This window comes from Stegodyphus dumicola, chromosome 1 (genome assembly GCF_044657685.1).
Source record: "Stegodyphus dumicola isolate Sdum_Otavi_A_Nest chromosome 1, ASM4465768v1".
Taxonomy (NCBI): Eukaryota; Metazoa; Arthropoda; class Arachnida; order Araneae; family Eresidae; genus Stegodyphus; species Stegodyphus dumicola.
The window spans coordinates 169,661,893-169,677,500 of NC_140768.1; the positions used below are offsets into that span (position 1 = coordinate 169,661,893).

The 15,608-nt window shown below is 31.3% G+C and overlaps 1 protein-coding gene across 4 annotated transcripts in view; it reads left to right on the top strand.

Annotated features, from left to right (window-relative positions):
• The window catches only part of LOC118190648 (mitochondrial inner membrane protease subunit 2-like), a 293,811-nt gene that overhangs the window by 13,940 nt on the left and 264,263 nt on the right, over positions 1–15,608 (top strand). For all 4 annotated transcript variants that reach the window (XM_085823070.1, XM_085823073.1, XM_085823072.1 and 1 more), the window contains exon 2: positions 582–737. In XM_085823070.1, coding sequence (XP_085679196.1) covers positions 606–737 — 132 coding nt within the window. In that variant the 5' untranslated portion in view covers positions 582–605. The remainder of the gene's footprint in view (positions 1–581; positions 738–15,608) is intronic.

Here is a 15,608-nt window from a genome sequence, read left to right on the forward strand (position 1 = left end):
GCGATATTGCTGTTGCACTGGATCTTATGGTTTAAGTGCGAGGAACATGATATTTAATAAAGAAAGGTAACACACAAAATGTTAAAAAACGCCCCTTTGGACGTAATTTAAAATCTGAAACATTTCAGATTTTCTTTTTTTTTTTCTTTTCTTTTTGTGTGTGTGTGTGTGTGTGTGTGTCACACCTTGTATGTTAAATTGGGACAAAACAGCTGGATATAGCCAACAAATAGATTGTAAAATTTACTTGCGAGAAGTTTGTGCTCATAGCATTGTAAACAAAGCTTCCGGTAAAATCGGAGGGCCTACAAAATAATAGAAACTGACGAAAGCTTTTTTATGAAGCGGGCTGAATACTTCAACAGTGGGTATTTGGTGGACTGTGCAGAGAGACTGATGAATATTTTTATTGTAAGGGCTGCAGATAAAAGTGCGGTTCAGAATTCCTAAGGAACGGTTGGCACGGGGATGGAATGGTTAGGATCTTCGCCAACTTTTATGATCAACGGGATAATACGTATGTATCGAAATTTGTTTTAGTGAATTATGCTTGCAGGTAAATATATGTACTTTATTTTCAGGTCAATTTGATACCATATATTGATATGATGAGCTCGAGTAAAGTGTTTTCTCGAATAAAGCGCATGTGTAAAAACATTTTGATCAGTGTGCCGGTTACTGTGGCTTTCCTTGATAGTATTGGTTATGTTGCTAAAGTGGAAGGTGTATCAATGCAGGTAATATCTCTTAATTTAAAACTAACATGTTGTAGAAGTAAATATATTCTGCGAATCAGTCTGTAAGTAATGTTTACAACACGCATTACCTGAGAGATAAATTTATTGTAATGAAAATAGAAGATATCAGTCTATATATCAGATAACTACAATAAAAGAGCGTATAAAATTTAATAATTTTGATTGTTTATATAATATGCATGTAATATTACTAAATTATTAATGAATGGATTAATATTTATTTGAATGTTAAATGTAGTTAAATGTATTTTTTTTTTTAGATTCAGCATGCATAACTAATTTTTTTAAATAAGAATTTCTGCTTAAAATTGGACAAAATTTTTCTTTGAATCGATATTTGTGAGGAGTCCTTCAAAATACAAAGAATTTTTCTGTAAGCTAGCTCCTTTTTAAGGTTGAATTCTGTTTAAGTTGGTATGTTTCTCTTATATCTATTAAATAGCTTGATATTTAAGCCTGGAAAAATTTTAAAGTTCTTTTTTGCTCAAGGTCTATAATTTAATTTTTTTTTTCACTATGAACTAGTTTCCGTGGACTAAAGAATGAGCTTTGTAGACACATAAACTTTATTCTTCTTTTTATTTTCATACAAAAAATATAAATATTGTTGCCAATAACAAGATTATCTCATATTAATGATAACATAGAATTAAATCCTGAGGGAAAAATACAAATATTAAATAAATCTAAACATACTTCCAACCTTGCCTTTACATTAAGAATAGATCATCTGCTATACAATGGTAAAAGTTTTACTGTAGGTCTTTTAAAATGGCCATGGACAGTTCTTACTGTACCAACTGTAACATTTCTATCTTTTCCAGGACGGAAACAATGCGACCTAATGACCAAACCCCAGGACGCGTGTTATCTTCCTTAATTAATACATTACGTACAGACAAATTTGGAAGTTGTTTCTTCCATTTATTGGTTTGAAGCATAAGGAATAGCCTTTTTTTACTTTAAAAGAATTTATTTTAACAAAACAAAAAGCAATAAATTAGTCAATTTGGACTTTCCCCATAGACCCAAGATGTCAAAATACAGTCTGGCTACAACCCATTCGTTTGGCTAAAATTCTCTAGTGGTTTGACGCGCGTCTTCGTGCAGAAGTTCATTCAAACGCTCTTCATCAAACTCATTGGGTCGTCCGTAACGAGCAGCGTCTTCGATGTCGAAATTTCCATTTCTGAATTTGGCAAACCAATTTCTTGCAGTTCGAGTTCGTTTAAGCATTGCACCTTCTCCATACACTTCACAAATCTCTCGACCAGCTTTTGCAGCATTGGCGCTTCGATTAAACGCAAAAAGAAGAAAGTGTCGAAAATTCTTATTTTTGTTGACTCGACCCTCCATTTTAATGATCTGAAAAATAACAAAAATTGTCTCAGACAAAAAAATCAAATACGCCATCTTGTAGAGGGAAAGATTCGCTTTCGAATAACACAAAACATTATGCCAATACCTTTTATTCTTACCGCGTAATTTTAAATACAACATAAACGGCCATTACTTATGTTTCAACTCAATATATCTTTGTCGTAAAGAATTTAAATACTTCTTCTAATATCTCTTCCAAAAGTTTTACTTAATTTGCTGTAATGATTTCCATCGTTTTAATAGAGTAAGAGAAATCCTCTTCTGGGAGACTAGTAATGACATCTCCAGTTAAAAAATGAGAAACAGTCAAGGCATCTAAATTAGATACATGAGAATGATTGGTTTTATACAAGGGCCGTTAATTTAACACGGCTTCAGTTTGAATCAGTAGAGTAGTTAATTCCTCAATTGTTAATTGTTTCTCCTATCATTCTTCTCAAATGAAATTTTATGGACTTTATTCCCCACTCCCACAAACTACCAAAGTGGGGAGAATCAGAGGGAGTCATTTTGCATGCCATTGTATTTTGAGCCAAGTAGTTTAAAATCAATTCATTGCTGTTAAGTGAAAGTAGTTAGAGTGTTCAATTCAGACAATTTTCATTTCGCCCCAACAAAGTTCGTATTATTATCCGAAAATAAATATCGAGGTGTACGACGCCTTGATGCAAATTGCCCAAGAGCAGCAATGAAAGAAGTTAAGTCGCTAAATGCCTGAATATGGTAAGCTTTGGTAGCTTAACATATGAAAAAAAACTATATAACCTTTTGCGGTCTTAAGAGGACGGTGGAGTTTAAAAATTAGTTTTTTAAGTTTTTGTGTTTTCAACGAGAAATTTTATAGATATACGTATTAGAGCATCAGTTCATAAAATATATGATCAAAATTTCAATTTATTTTAAATTAAAAAATTTTAAAACAAAAAATTAATTATTTTAATTAAAGATTTAAAATGCTCCTTGCGCGCTAATTTTCAATATTTTTTCCTAATGTTTCCTTTAAGTTAGTTATAAAGACTTGACAAAACATTTTGTGTATCCGTTATTGAATATGATGGATCAGAAATTTTTAAAAAGGATTTTTTGTGAACTTAAACCCAGTTTTCGGGAAAATGTCACCTTTTGTTAAACATTATCACTAGTTTAAACTTCTTAATAACCTCATATCCAAAATTGCATACTTAGATCTACTGTATCATATAACAAGATAGTTTCTTCCAAATATCATTCATTTTTAATTAAAAATGAGATTCATGGAGCATTTTCAAGAGATACGAACTGCGAAAAATTTTGTTTTGAGAAAACCGAATTTAACGATTTTCTTCAAACTTACCTTTAATACATGGTCATAAGAAACAGAAAATTAACTTTAAATATGAATATGTAGACACTAGATAACATTTTCGTATCATTTAATTATTTTCAATCTCATAATATTAAATAGGAGAAAAATAAACATATCGCAAATTGGTATGTGATTCGAAAGTTGGAGGTAGAAACAATTTATGCATAATATAAAATAAAACTTTTAAAATTCATTCGCATCATATGAACATTTTTTACTATTTCTGTTTTTTTTTTTTTTTTTTTTTTTTTTTTTTTTTTTTTCAAACAGGTAAACTCCTCCTTTTGCTTTGGTTCAAGCGACGTTGATCACCTTTTGCAACGAGTAGAGAAAACGAGTTTGTTTCATTCTCTTCTACGCGTATAGCATTCACACAACCAATGTTAAATTCATTAATAGTTGACGATACTGACTTTTCTAGCCCTTTTTCTTAGAAATAAACACTTCTTTTGAGCAAATATATAAATTATTACATCAATAAATATCTGTTGAAATACATTTTTTTTTTTTACATTTTCTTCAAAATTTAAAGGGCAAAGTTTACATTGTTTATACATTTGAAATGCTTGTAACTTCTTTAAAATTAAAAATATTTGAACTCGGTTTTTTTTTTTTTTTTTTTGCATACGATGTAGTTTTGTATATTTAATATTATGAGAGTAAAAAAACAAATTCAATATTTTGCTTGATTTTTTAGCTATTTTAAAGTCTACCGTCCCCTTAAAGCTGCGACCTTTGTAACATTTCAAAATTACAGGACCGGCATAGTCAGTAAATGTGTTAAAAATGCTCTGTCAAGTGTGATTCTTTGTTTCGGCAAGTCTCCCATTGGTTATTTGGACAGTTTATATCTGTGACGAAAATACATTTATGGATAAAAGACTGAATAAGTTCCTTACTACTAACAATCTAATAGTTTTGCTTTAAAATATTAGCTAATAAACTGGGTCGTGCATGCATTTATGTTGCATGATATTGTTTTAAACGTGTAACAAGGCAATCCTCTATTAACCAGGGATGATTATAGGGTGTTTAATATTGAACGCCAAGTCAGAATTTTGCACACGACTTTCCACTCTTAAAACACCACCATCAGCATCGAAAAAAGGACAAAGTGAGCTTAAAACACCTTTAGGACTTAAAGGTGAATTACACTCTTTTGCAAAGAAATCGAAGCACCATGAAGGAAGTGGTTGTTTTTGATTAAATTGAATATGTATATAGCTCAAAAACAGATAATAAAATCATTAAAAAATCAAGGTGATAGTATCTGTTCACGGCTCACAATCGCCCATTGAGTGTTCAAATTAGTAGTTGGTGAAACTGCCCCTGCGGAAATGCATGCTTGAATTCATCAAGGCAAGGTGTGGTAAGGATTCCTAATGTCATCCTGCGACACATTCTGTCAGGCATTCATCAGTTGTCGCTCCAGATCTGCGATATTTTGCGGTGCCCGAATCTGGAAGCCTACTATGTCGCAGACATGCTCGATTGGTGAAAGGTCTGGTCACCTTGCTGGCCAAGGAAGAATATCAACCGCACGGAGACAGTCCAGAGATATGCGAGCGGTATGTGGCCTGGCATTATCTTGTTGGAAAATGGCTCCAGGATGACGTGCCATGAAGGGTAATGCAAGCGGTCGCAGTATGGTATCAACATATCGTTGAGCTTTTAAAGATGTACGGAGGATGACTAAAGATGGCCTGCTGTCATAAGAAATAGCGCCCCACACCATCACACCAGGGGTTATGGCTGTATGTCTTTCTAAAACAAAGGCTGATTGGGACCGCTGGCCCTGTTCTCTCCAGACACGAACACGGTCGTCATCTTCTTCAAGACTGAAGCGACATTCATCGCTGAACACTATACGATGCCAGTCTGTTGGCAGCCATGATGATCGGCTACGACACCACTCCAGACGGCCCCGCGATTGTTGTGGGGTCAAAGGCAAACATCTTAAAGGCTTCTGTGAGTTTAACCCCCCTCAGACAAACGCCGTGAGATGGTGGATGGAACCACGGGAGGTATAACCGTGACTGTAGTGCGTTGAATAGTCGACAATGATACCGTTAGGGCGGTTTGGGCCTGGCGAACAATCATCCTACCTTGCTTCGCATTCGTGCTTTTTGTTCTTCCAGAGCCTTCATTTCCTCGGCAATTTCCTTGTAGCAACCATTGCTGCCAACATATTTGCATAGCAGTGTCTGTACGCTCCAGGTGGCGGCCTATTGCTGGTATGACCACCTAGCTTCACGCAACCCTACAATGCTACCACGTTCGAAGTCGTTTAGATGTCTGTAAAGTCTTCGATATCGCCGTAATGGCATCTTTAGTTGCTTCTTTACGGAATTACAATGGCAGCAACAAAAAAAAGATGAATGTTCCGACTCTGTTACTGGTTTTATACTTTGCGAATTGCGCACTAAAAATGTGCGCTATGATTGCAATTCCTGTTCATTTGCCTTGAAACGTTGATCATTTGCATGTTAGATCAAGATTTTTTTGCATACCAAATTTCGTCACGATCGCAAAAGTCCTTCTTGGTACTTCAATTTTTTACAAAAGAGTGTTTTTTTGAAACCCTTTATATTATTATGAATTCTGGATCCACCTTATGATCATACCTTCTTGTCTTTCATTAGATGAAGGCGGTACTGCAGGATATTTTTAACTGTTGTTTTCAGAAAAGACGTACTTTGCACCTAGAAATTAACCTCAAGCAAAAAGTGATTACATTAAATATTTAAGATAAAAAAGAACAGTTCCTTATCTACATATTTTATAGCTGAAATGGACAGAAAGGACTTTGTCAATGACAAAAATGTAAATTCAAGTCTCTTTCATATCATTTTGTTTTTTTCAACACCCAGATTACGCATAAGAAAAATTTAAATAATACATTTATAAAATACTTTCTAATTCTATATGTTATATATGTTTATATACATAAATAAGTCTTTTTATACATACAAGCTTTAAATTAAATTCAGTTGTAAATTATGCTCAAATAGCTAATTTTATCACCTAATTATATTATAATAATATGATTTACTCCTGAAACAAATCTCATCTCACATGAACGCAAAACAAAGCTTACAGTTGTATTCTGCTCATTTTAATTTAAAAAGAAATTTAAATGTTGAACAGAATACGAGATAATGTATTTTTGTTGTTAAGAAACAGTACAATTTTATGGAAATATTGAATTAGTATGAAGTTGATTTTTTGAATCGTTAATGAAGATGAGCCCGACTTAGGTAAGAGACGGAATTATAATGTCAGGAAATTTATAGGCATAATATCTATAATCACAGAAATTTTTAAATGTATTAATTAGAATCAATACCAGTTTAGCTGAAGTTTAATTGTATCTCAGAAGAGGTATATTCATGATGTAAACTTATTATATTAATTTACACAAAGAAATTTAAAGCAAACGTATAAACAGAAACTAAATTTGAAAAATACCTTTTAAATTTCTTATATCTAAAGTAAATTACTGCTTTTTAAATATATTTATTTTTTTGAAGAATTTTTTTGGCCCCCCACATATGTATAAATGTTTATTCCTTTTCGGTACTTTTCCGTTTTGCCGGCGCAGGCGGTAAAGTCGCCAATAATAGTACAACTGATGCCAAACGGAATATCCTCGCTGGTAATCTTATACGCCTGATTTTCAAAACAAGTCGCAACCATTTCTTATCAGATTGATTGTTTCTTTCAATACTGGCATACAATTATACAGAATTTTTACAAGAAGATAGTCCAGTTTTATGCCCTAAGGCCATTCGCGGTCATTAAGTCAATTAGGATGCAATCACACCTCTCACCCAAAGGCGAAAATATAGAAAAGGCAAAATCAAGAATTCAGTTCTAATGAGAATGCACTAGTGAAGAAAAGCACTGCGGTTTTACATAATTTCTGAATAAGCTAATCGTACTATTTGAAATAATTCTTGCATTTAAACTTGTATTCCAAATTAAGATTTAACTTGAAATTAATGTACATAATTACTTAGAGAATTATATTTTTGTAGCGTAGTTTACGTGAGATGAGATTACTTGGGGTTACGTGATACGAACCGGCGAATCAGGTTGTTGAACCATGAACGCGTAGTAAATTCTTAAATTGATGTCTTTGGTACAACTCTGATATACGCCCTAATTTCACCAAATGTGGCGATATGTATTCTGCGCTGGTTTTTGGCGCGATTGCGTGTTTTATGGCAACCCTGCTAACGTTGAAAAATCTTTCGCTGGACCTCGTTGGTTCGCGTCATGCTCTGTGTCTGAGAAGATAGGGGGAAAAGATAAAATGGTGGAAATTGTTGAATTGAAGTTCGTCAAAAGGAAATATCATCGTGTGGCCATCTTGTTAAGGGGCAATGAGTATTTGGAGGTGGGGAAAGAGGGTCTGGGAGATTATTTTTTAGTGGCTGTGCATGATAGAAGTAGGGATTTGTGATTTTATTTATTTGTGAACCATAGTATGAATTTTCTGGATAGTGTGTCTGGCTGTCATATAAATACGATAGTGATTACGTGGCAACACGTTAAAGGCGGTATGAAATTGGTATTTCTGCTGTTCGAAAAAATTAATTCATGGTAAGTGCATTTTATTTTATTCATGTTCATATTTTGTAAAATGTTATATTCTTTGTTTTTTTAGTATGGATTTCTGTCGTTATTGTTTTTTTTAATTGTTTGAAATTTATTTTAGTTTATTTTGTTGATTATTGCGTAGCGTCTAAATTGTGCAATTCATAGATGTTTTTTAAAGTTGAAATGGTAGTCTACTTTAATGGTAGAAATGGTACATGGTAGTCTTTGAAATTTATTGCTGTTATGTTAATTTATTAAATGTAGATTCGTTTGTTGCATAGATTGTGCAATTCGTAGATTTTTTTAAAGTTTAATCAGGATGCTGTGTACATGGTATTCTTTGAAATTTATTGTTGTTATGTTAATTTATTAAAGCGAGATGTGCGTAGTTCGTAGATTCGTTCGTCGCTTAGATTGTGCCATTCGTAGATGTTTTTTGAAGTTAAAACATATCACTGTGTACATGGGTTTTTGTCAACTATTTTTGATTAGAAACTTTACGTTTTTGCTATTTTTTTTGTTTGTTTTGGTTTTTGTTTCGGATTTTTAACTTAAATTACGTTTTTGGAGACATTTTAGGCTTAAAGTTCGAAATGTAGACAAAAAAATTTAGATAATAATATGGCAGCGTGGAGCTTCTCGCCAAAAATGTTTGGCGAGAAATTTGGCGACTTGAGGGCGCAAATCAGAGTAGTTCCCTTCAAAATAAAAAATTCTTAGAAATAAATTTGTTAACATTTTTTATGTGTATACTGTTTGTTGTCGCCAATAACGTCTGCTTGGCGAGATTTGCGCCGGCGAAATGGAAAAGTACCTTTTTTTCTTTAACCTGATTTAAGAGGATGGATTAACCATCCGATTAATCTGATTTACATTGTTTTTGGGACTTAAAAGGTGTTTATTTTAAATTGCTATACATATTTGTATAAATATGACTTTAAAACAGATAAATGATTGCAATGCATTTCCTTTAAATTGCCATATTATATGTAAATATTATTTTATATATACACTTCCAGTTTGCATTTTAGTTGTTATATTGTCAGATTTTTTGGTGTGAAAAAGTATAAAATTTTTTTTTATTAGTCATTTAAGCAATCAAACCAAATAGTTATTGATGCTGCTATACTATATGTTAATAGCTCATATTTTTGTATAAATAAATTACAGGAGTAGATAGAAAATGGGCGTTCTGCGACAGGTGGGTCAGTGGGTCAGGCGGCGTGGTCAATGACATCACAGAGGGCGGGGCCAAAGGCAACGTCATCACACTAGGGGGCGTGGTTTCGAGTGGAGTTGAGTTGTTCGTAGACTACTGATTGAGTTGTAGACCTCCTGCTTTTCATTTAAAGTTAGTTTTTTTATATTGGCAACGGGAAATATTTTCTGCATCTTAATTTTGATGATATAGCGATGCTGCCCTCTCTTGACGAAAAAGTGAATTATATGTTTTAGAAATATATTTTTTAAGTCTGGTGTTAAAATTATTTAATGCGCGACTCTGAAAACAATGTAAAAGAAACAAATATAAAAAAGACTTTCCTTTAATGATAGTTCATCATGTCATGAAAATGAAATTACAAGATAATTTGTTTTTATTACTCAATTTTATTCTGATACTTTTATCCTTTCTAGTTTTAAATGAAACTTTAACTTATTTCTTAGGTTTTCTGTTCATAATAACATATTCATTTACTGTCATATTTTTTTAATACTTAACACGTTTCTAATTGTAATATTTATTTAATTTCCACATACTATTTTTTTTTTCATATCTTTCATAAATTTCAGCATACCCTGATTTTTAACTTATATGTTATATTTCACAAACGTTCCCGCACATGCTGTTTATTTGTTACATTACTTAATTTTAGATGCAATTTAACACTTTTTTTTAACGTTATAATGTTCAATATATTCTGAATTTTAACTTCATTTACTTTTTTAAAACCACTCTAGTATTCTATACACACTTTAACTTAGTGGTATGAAATTGTATTTAAAAAGAAACGTTTATTTTTCGTGATCTTAGTTCTTTTACTAAATTTTCTACAGAATTTCTAATTTCTTTCACGTGTTTAACAATATCTTCCTTACATTACCGAATCTTTTTAAAAAAAACTTAAGTCTATAACTGTTAATTGCTTTTCTTACGTTCATGATTTCCCTTCTGTGTTTATATTTCTTAATTCTAGCTTAAATTATTTATTATAATGTTTTTATTTCTGTCTCATCACTCGTAATTCCAACATTTTATCCCTTTTTATTCATTTTAACGATATGGATTGTTTTCATTTACTCCATATTCAAATATTTCCTTACAATTTTTATAATACTTGTTTTATTCCTCGATCATAATAGATCATCTACAGGTTTTACTCAGAAATTTCCATTCACAACTTTGCAGTTTAATACCATTTATATCTAAATGTATTTCTTTCTCATATAGTTTTATGGTCTTCAAAGTTTCTAACATCATATTTAGTTTTAAATCCCGATTACCTTTAAGTGTGTTGATAATTTTCATTTCTAATTTTACAACCACGTTCAGTGTTTCATCCACACATACCAAAATATTTCTTACATTTTCTGATATTTAGTCTATGTCATATTTCAGTACTTCAAATGAATTTACACTGCTCACACTATTATTTTTTCATGTTTTAGAGACACTAACTATACTAATTTTACTATTTTTCCTGCACTAATTGCATCTATGTCAGCACTCATGCTAAACTAGCAATTGTTTTGCATCACATGCATAAAGAAATTCTTAAAACCAACTTTTTCAATATCGTACTCAAATTACTGTTTTCCAGATGGGAATTACCAGTATTCTTTGGTTTTACTCTGTTACATCTTTTTAAATTTTAACATCTTACTTTTAATTCTAACATACATCTTTTAAACAGTTTTTTCTTTTAATGATAGCCTTACCTTATTTGTTCAAATTAATTCTTTCATTCACCTTCTTTACTACCTTTCAGTACCTTCATAATTCACTATGCAAACGCAATGTCTTTCACTGACATTCTGTTTAATAATACCACAAGTTTCCTTAATTGACAAACAGCGAATTATTTCTCATTTCAAAATAGAACTACTATATTTTTGCACAAACATTACCTTTATCCATTCAAGCCACCCCTTAACCTGTAACTGACGTAGCGATAGGAAAGGAGATTCTTATCATATGCTCTTTCGACATTTGAGTTTCTAGAACTTCTTTGACAAGTATATCAATACCATCAGAAAATATACTTAACACTTTTACCCAGTTTAAAGGCAACATACTGTTATAAGAATGGTTTTAGTTAAATTTATAACACAAATAAACGCATTTTGTGCTAAATAGGCATAAACATTTAGATTCAGAATATTTCTTTTTAATCCGATGTAAGACTTGAATTTCATTCATGATACGGATTGTCTCTTGATTTTCTTTTTGTTTACCTTACACTAATAGAAAATTTTTATTTTACAAGTTCAGCTTTTAATGAAATAGAAATAAAAACTACGATACACCTGCTGTTTTTAAGAAAAGGAACTTTGATATATTTCTGGAAATGTAAATGCTTTTAGAGTTTTCTTTCAATAACGTTGATTTTCATTACTTTACTAACTTCTATAATTCTCTTATTAGCTAATATGAATGAAAGAAGATTGTCAAAAATGTGACACAGTATAATTCTTACGAACATATGTACCTTTACCAGCATACAGATATTACCGATTGAAATGAAGAAAGATACAGATATTTTACTCCAATCTACATTAAATTAAAAAAAAATATTTAAACTTTCATACATTCCAAAGAATAAACGAAAACTCAATAGATATTGTCATGTTTGTATATATGAGATAAAAGTTTTATGAATGGTATCTAAAGTAATGCTTAGAACTTCATAAAAGCGAACATTCACTATGTTAATACACATATCATCAGTTATTTACATTAATCAATGTAATATTAATCATTACATGTACTATATGCTTATATATTTAAAGTTTAATTGTCTTACAATTGAATAATTAACTATTGAGAGAAAGAGGTTCATATCTTACACTATTTAATTCACATGGAACAAATTTTTCCATCAACCACATTGAACCACGTTTATTAAATTCGCCAAAGCTCTTTTATTTCTGCATTTTCACACTCACGACACATTTTAAATGTAACTATTGATTACCATTTCAAACACCGATATCATAACTCAGTGTAAAACTACATCATAACTCATTTTTTCCCTACTAACTACAATTTTATATATTCAAGAAGTACATCTAAGACATGATCATTTTCTATGTTCTAGCAAATCGATTCAATTGCGAACATACTATTAAGACTTGCGATTTTAGAAGACTTGCATGTATTAACGATGTCAACGTTTCTTCGTTTTTGTAAGATTCGTATCAAACCATGTCGCATTCGAATGGGGTGTAAGAGATCACTTTTTCTTTTAAACACTTGTAAACAATGGATGCAATTTATAAGAAGAGAAGTATCATGCTGTTTCAAAACATCATCATCAGCATATTTCTGTTTCTTTTGACACCAGCAAAATTTAAAAAAAAAAAAAAAAAAAAAAGGTTCGTGAGATTTTCTTCAAATTCTGTTTTACTTGAAAAAAATGTCCGAACATTCAATACGATGTAAAGATTCATATTGTTTTAAATTCTTATGCTCACTAAATATTTTTTATCACGATTTACTCTTAAAAGTAACTTTATAAGTTTTCATATCCTTTTTACATGAAAAGAACTTGTGATTATTCACTACAAAATTCTAAGACGAAAAGCTTCGCGACTTTTCAAACTACAAACTTAAATTTCTTAGAACATACACTACATCTGATGTTTCTTTCATGAGATTTCAAATATCTCTTCAGATTACTCGTATTCAAGAAACCTTACAAATATATCACATAAGTTCAGCGAATAATCGCTTCATAAACTCTTAAATTTTCAACACGAGTGAATCACTTGAAGCATATACTGCACTGTAAACATACAATACTTAAAAAAATTGTTATAAAAAATAAAAATACATTCATTTCACCAAGAAGCTTTTCTATTTAAATACATTTATTTATTTCCAAAGAACATTTCGATTCAAAAAACCTATTACAAAATAAATGAAACATTTTTTTCTGCCTTAAAGAATCTCTTATATTTTTAAAATTAATACATAAAAATATATCTTCCCCAATATATTTAATTCTATCCTCAACACTTATTATAATGCAATCATGTCTTGTTTGTGAAGGATGATTTACAATACAACCTTCGCATTTAAATAGTTTTTTAATCACTGAATTTAATTCAGTTTTGATAGAGTTTATGAGTTCTTTAAAAAGTTCATCATCATCACTTACCATATCCGAACAATTGTTGTACATTTGATTTGCAACGGTAAAATAATTTCAAAAATACTTTTATATAAAGTATTAAATACATCAGGAATAATTTCTTTCAATTTTTTTAAAATATCACAGTTTACTTTTAGGTATGTACGTTTTAGTTTAAAAGAATTTTCATCTTGTTTAAAAACTTGTTGAAAAATACACTCACCTTCTTTGTTGAAAACTACCAACTCATTATTGCAAATGATGCTGGCAGTCGTATAGACAAGATTAAATTCATATATTTTTGAGGAAAATTCTTGCCATGTTGCAGGAGTTATAACAACACCGCGTGTAGTAGGGTATAATATTTTATTTTGTTCCACACATTCACGTAGATGAATGTTCATTCTGTTTTCAAACTGATTTATGGACACAAAATATCCCCAACCAAGAGTCCACTGTGCAATCAACTTCGAACTTTCTTTTTTCTGTTCTCGATTATTCGGCATGAAGATATTTTCAGGAACAGACTTCATATAGTGGGCAAACCAGTCATCCTCTGGAAGTTCATCCTCATTATCTTCCAAGCGTCGTTTTTTAATTTTCGAAATTTTTATGTTTCGGAATGTGATACTAATTCTAGGATCTTTAACGTCAGGTTGAGAGGGTATTCCGTGCATCCAAAATTGATTCGTTGGGGGTTTCATTACAAGGAGAGTTCCATGAGTTAAGTCCACGCTTCGAGATGTGAAATTTCGCCTGGTAAATACCATTTGACGTTTTACACCTAAACTGATGATAGGTATGTCACTTTCAGTTTCGAGACAAGTTTCATTGTCTTTATGCGTTGAAATTTTCGCCACTCCGTCAGGATAATAGTTCAATAAAGCAAAATTATATTTTTTGCCACTTATCGTTTCAACATAATCTTTTACATTTAGAAGAGTTTGAGTCCATGGTTCTGCACAAATGCTCGTTCCAGAGAATTCGTAACTAAGTCCTTCATCACCAAAACCAAGTACTTTTCTTCGTGGAACATATTGAGTCCCATTAATTTCAAAACTAATATTTTTAAAATCATAATTTGATAGTTCATCTAGCAAAATATCAGCTTCATTTCGTGAATAAAATTCTTCGTATAATTCCACATTTAACTCTGTATCACATATATTCCTCATATTCGCTTTTGAATCTAACGACAATTCTGAATGATATAGAAATACGTAGCATTCTTAAATAGCAAAAATTATCTAAAACATACATTAACGAAATGATTTCATCAACACTTATCGTAATACATTCTTGTCATGTCTTGTTTGTGAAGCCAGTCTTTCCGGCGTCATATGTGTAAAAATAATCATGATAGGATAGTGGGAAAGAGTTATAGTGTCCTAATGTTGTTATTGTGAACCTCGATATTACATATATGCATAAGGAGAATCTTAAAAGCATCATCCACTTATCATGATAGAGTAATGGAAAATTTCTAAAACTCTGATAATCATACGCGAAAGAATGTATTATCTTAAGGTTGTTGTTGCTATTCCAAGTTTGACAGTACATACAGAAGTGAAGGAAGATCCTTGATAAGCGCTGTAGACTTCACGTTATCATGATAACGTGCAGCAATTTCGTTAATGTATGTTTTAGATAATTTTTGCTATTTAAGAATGCTACGTATTTGTATATCATTCAGAATTGTCGTTAGATTCAAAAGCGAATATGAGGAATATATGTGATACAGAGTTAAATGTGGAATTATACGAAGAATTTTATTCACGAAATGAAGCTGATATTTTGCTAGATGAACTATCAAATTATGATTTTAAAAATATTAGTTTTGAAATTAATGGGACTCAGTATGTTCCACGAAGAAAAGTACTCGGTTTTGGTGATGAAGGACTTAGTTACGAATTCTCTGGAACGAGCATTTGTGCAGAACCATGGACTCAAACTCTTCTAAATGTAAAAGATTATGTTGAAACGATAACTGGCAAAAAATATAATTTTGCTTTATTGAACTATTATCCTGACGGAGTGGCGAAAATTTCAACGCATAAAGACAATGAAACTTGTCTCGAACCTGAAAGTGATATACCTATCATCAGTTTAGGTGTAAAACGTCAAATGGTATTTACCAGGCGAAATTTCACATCTCGAAGCGTGGACTTAACT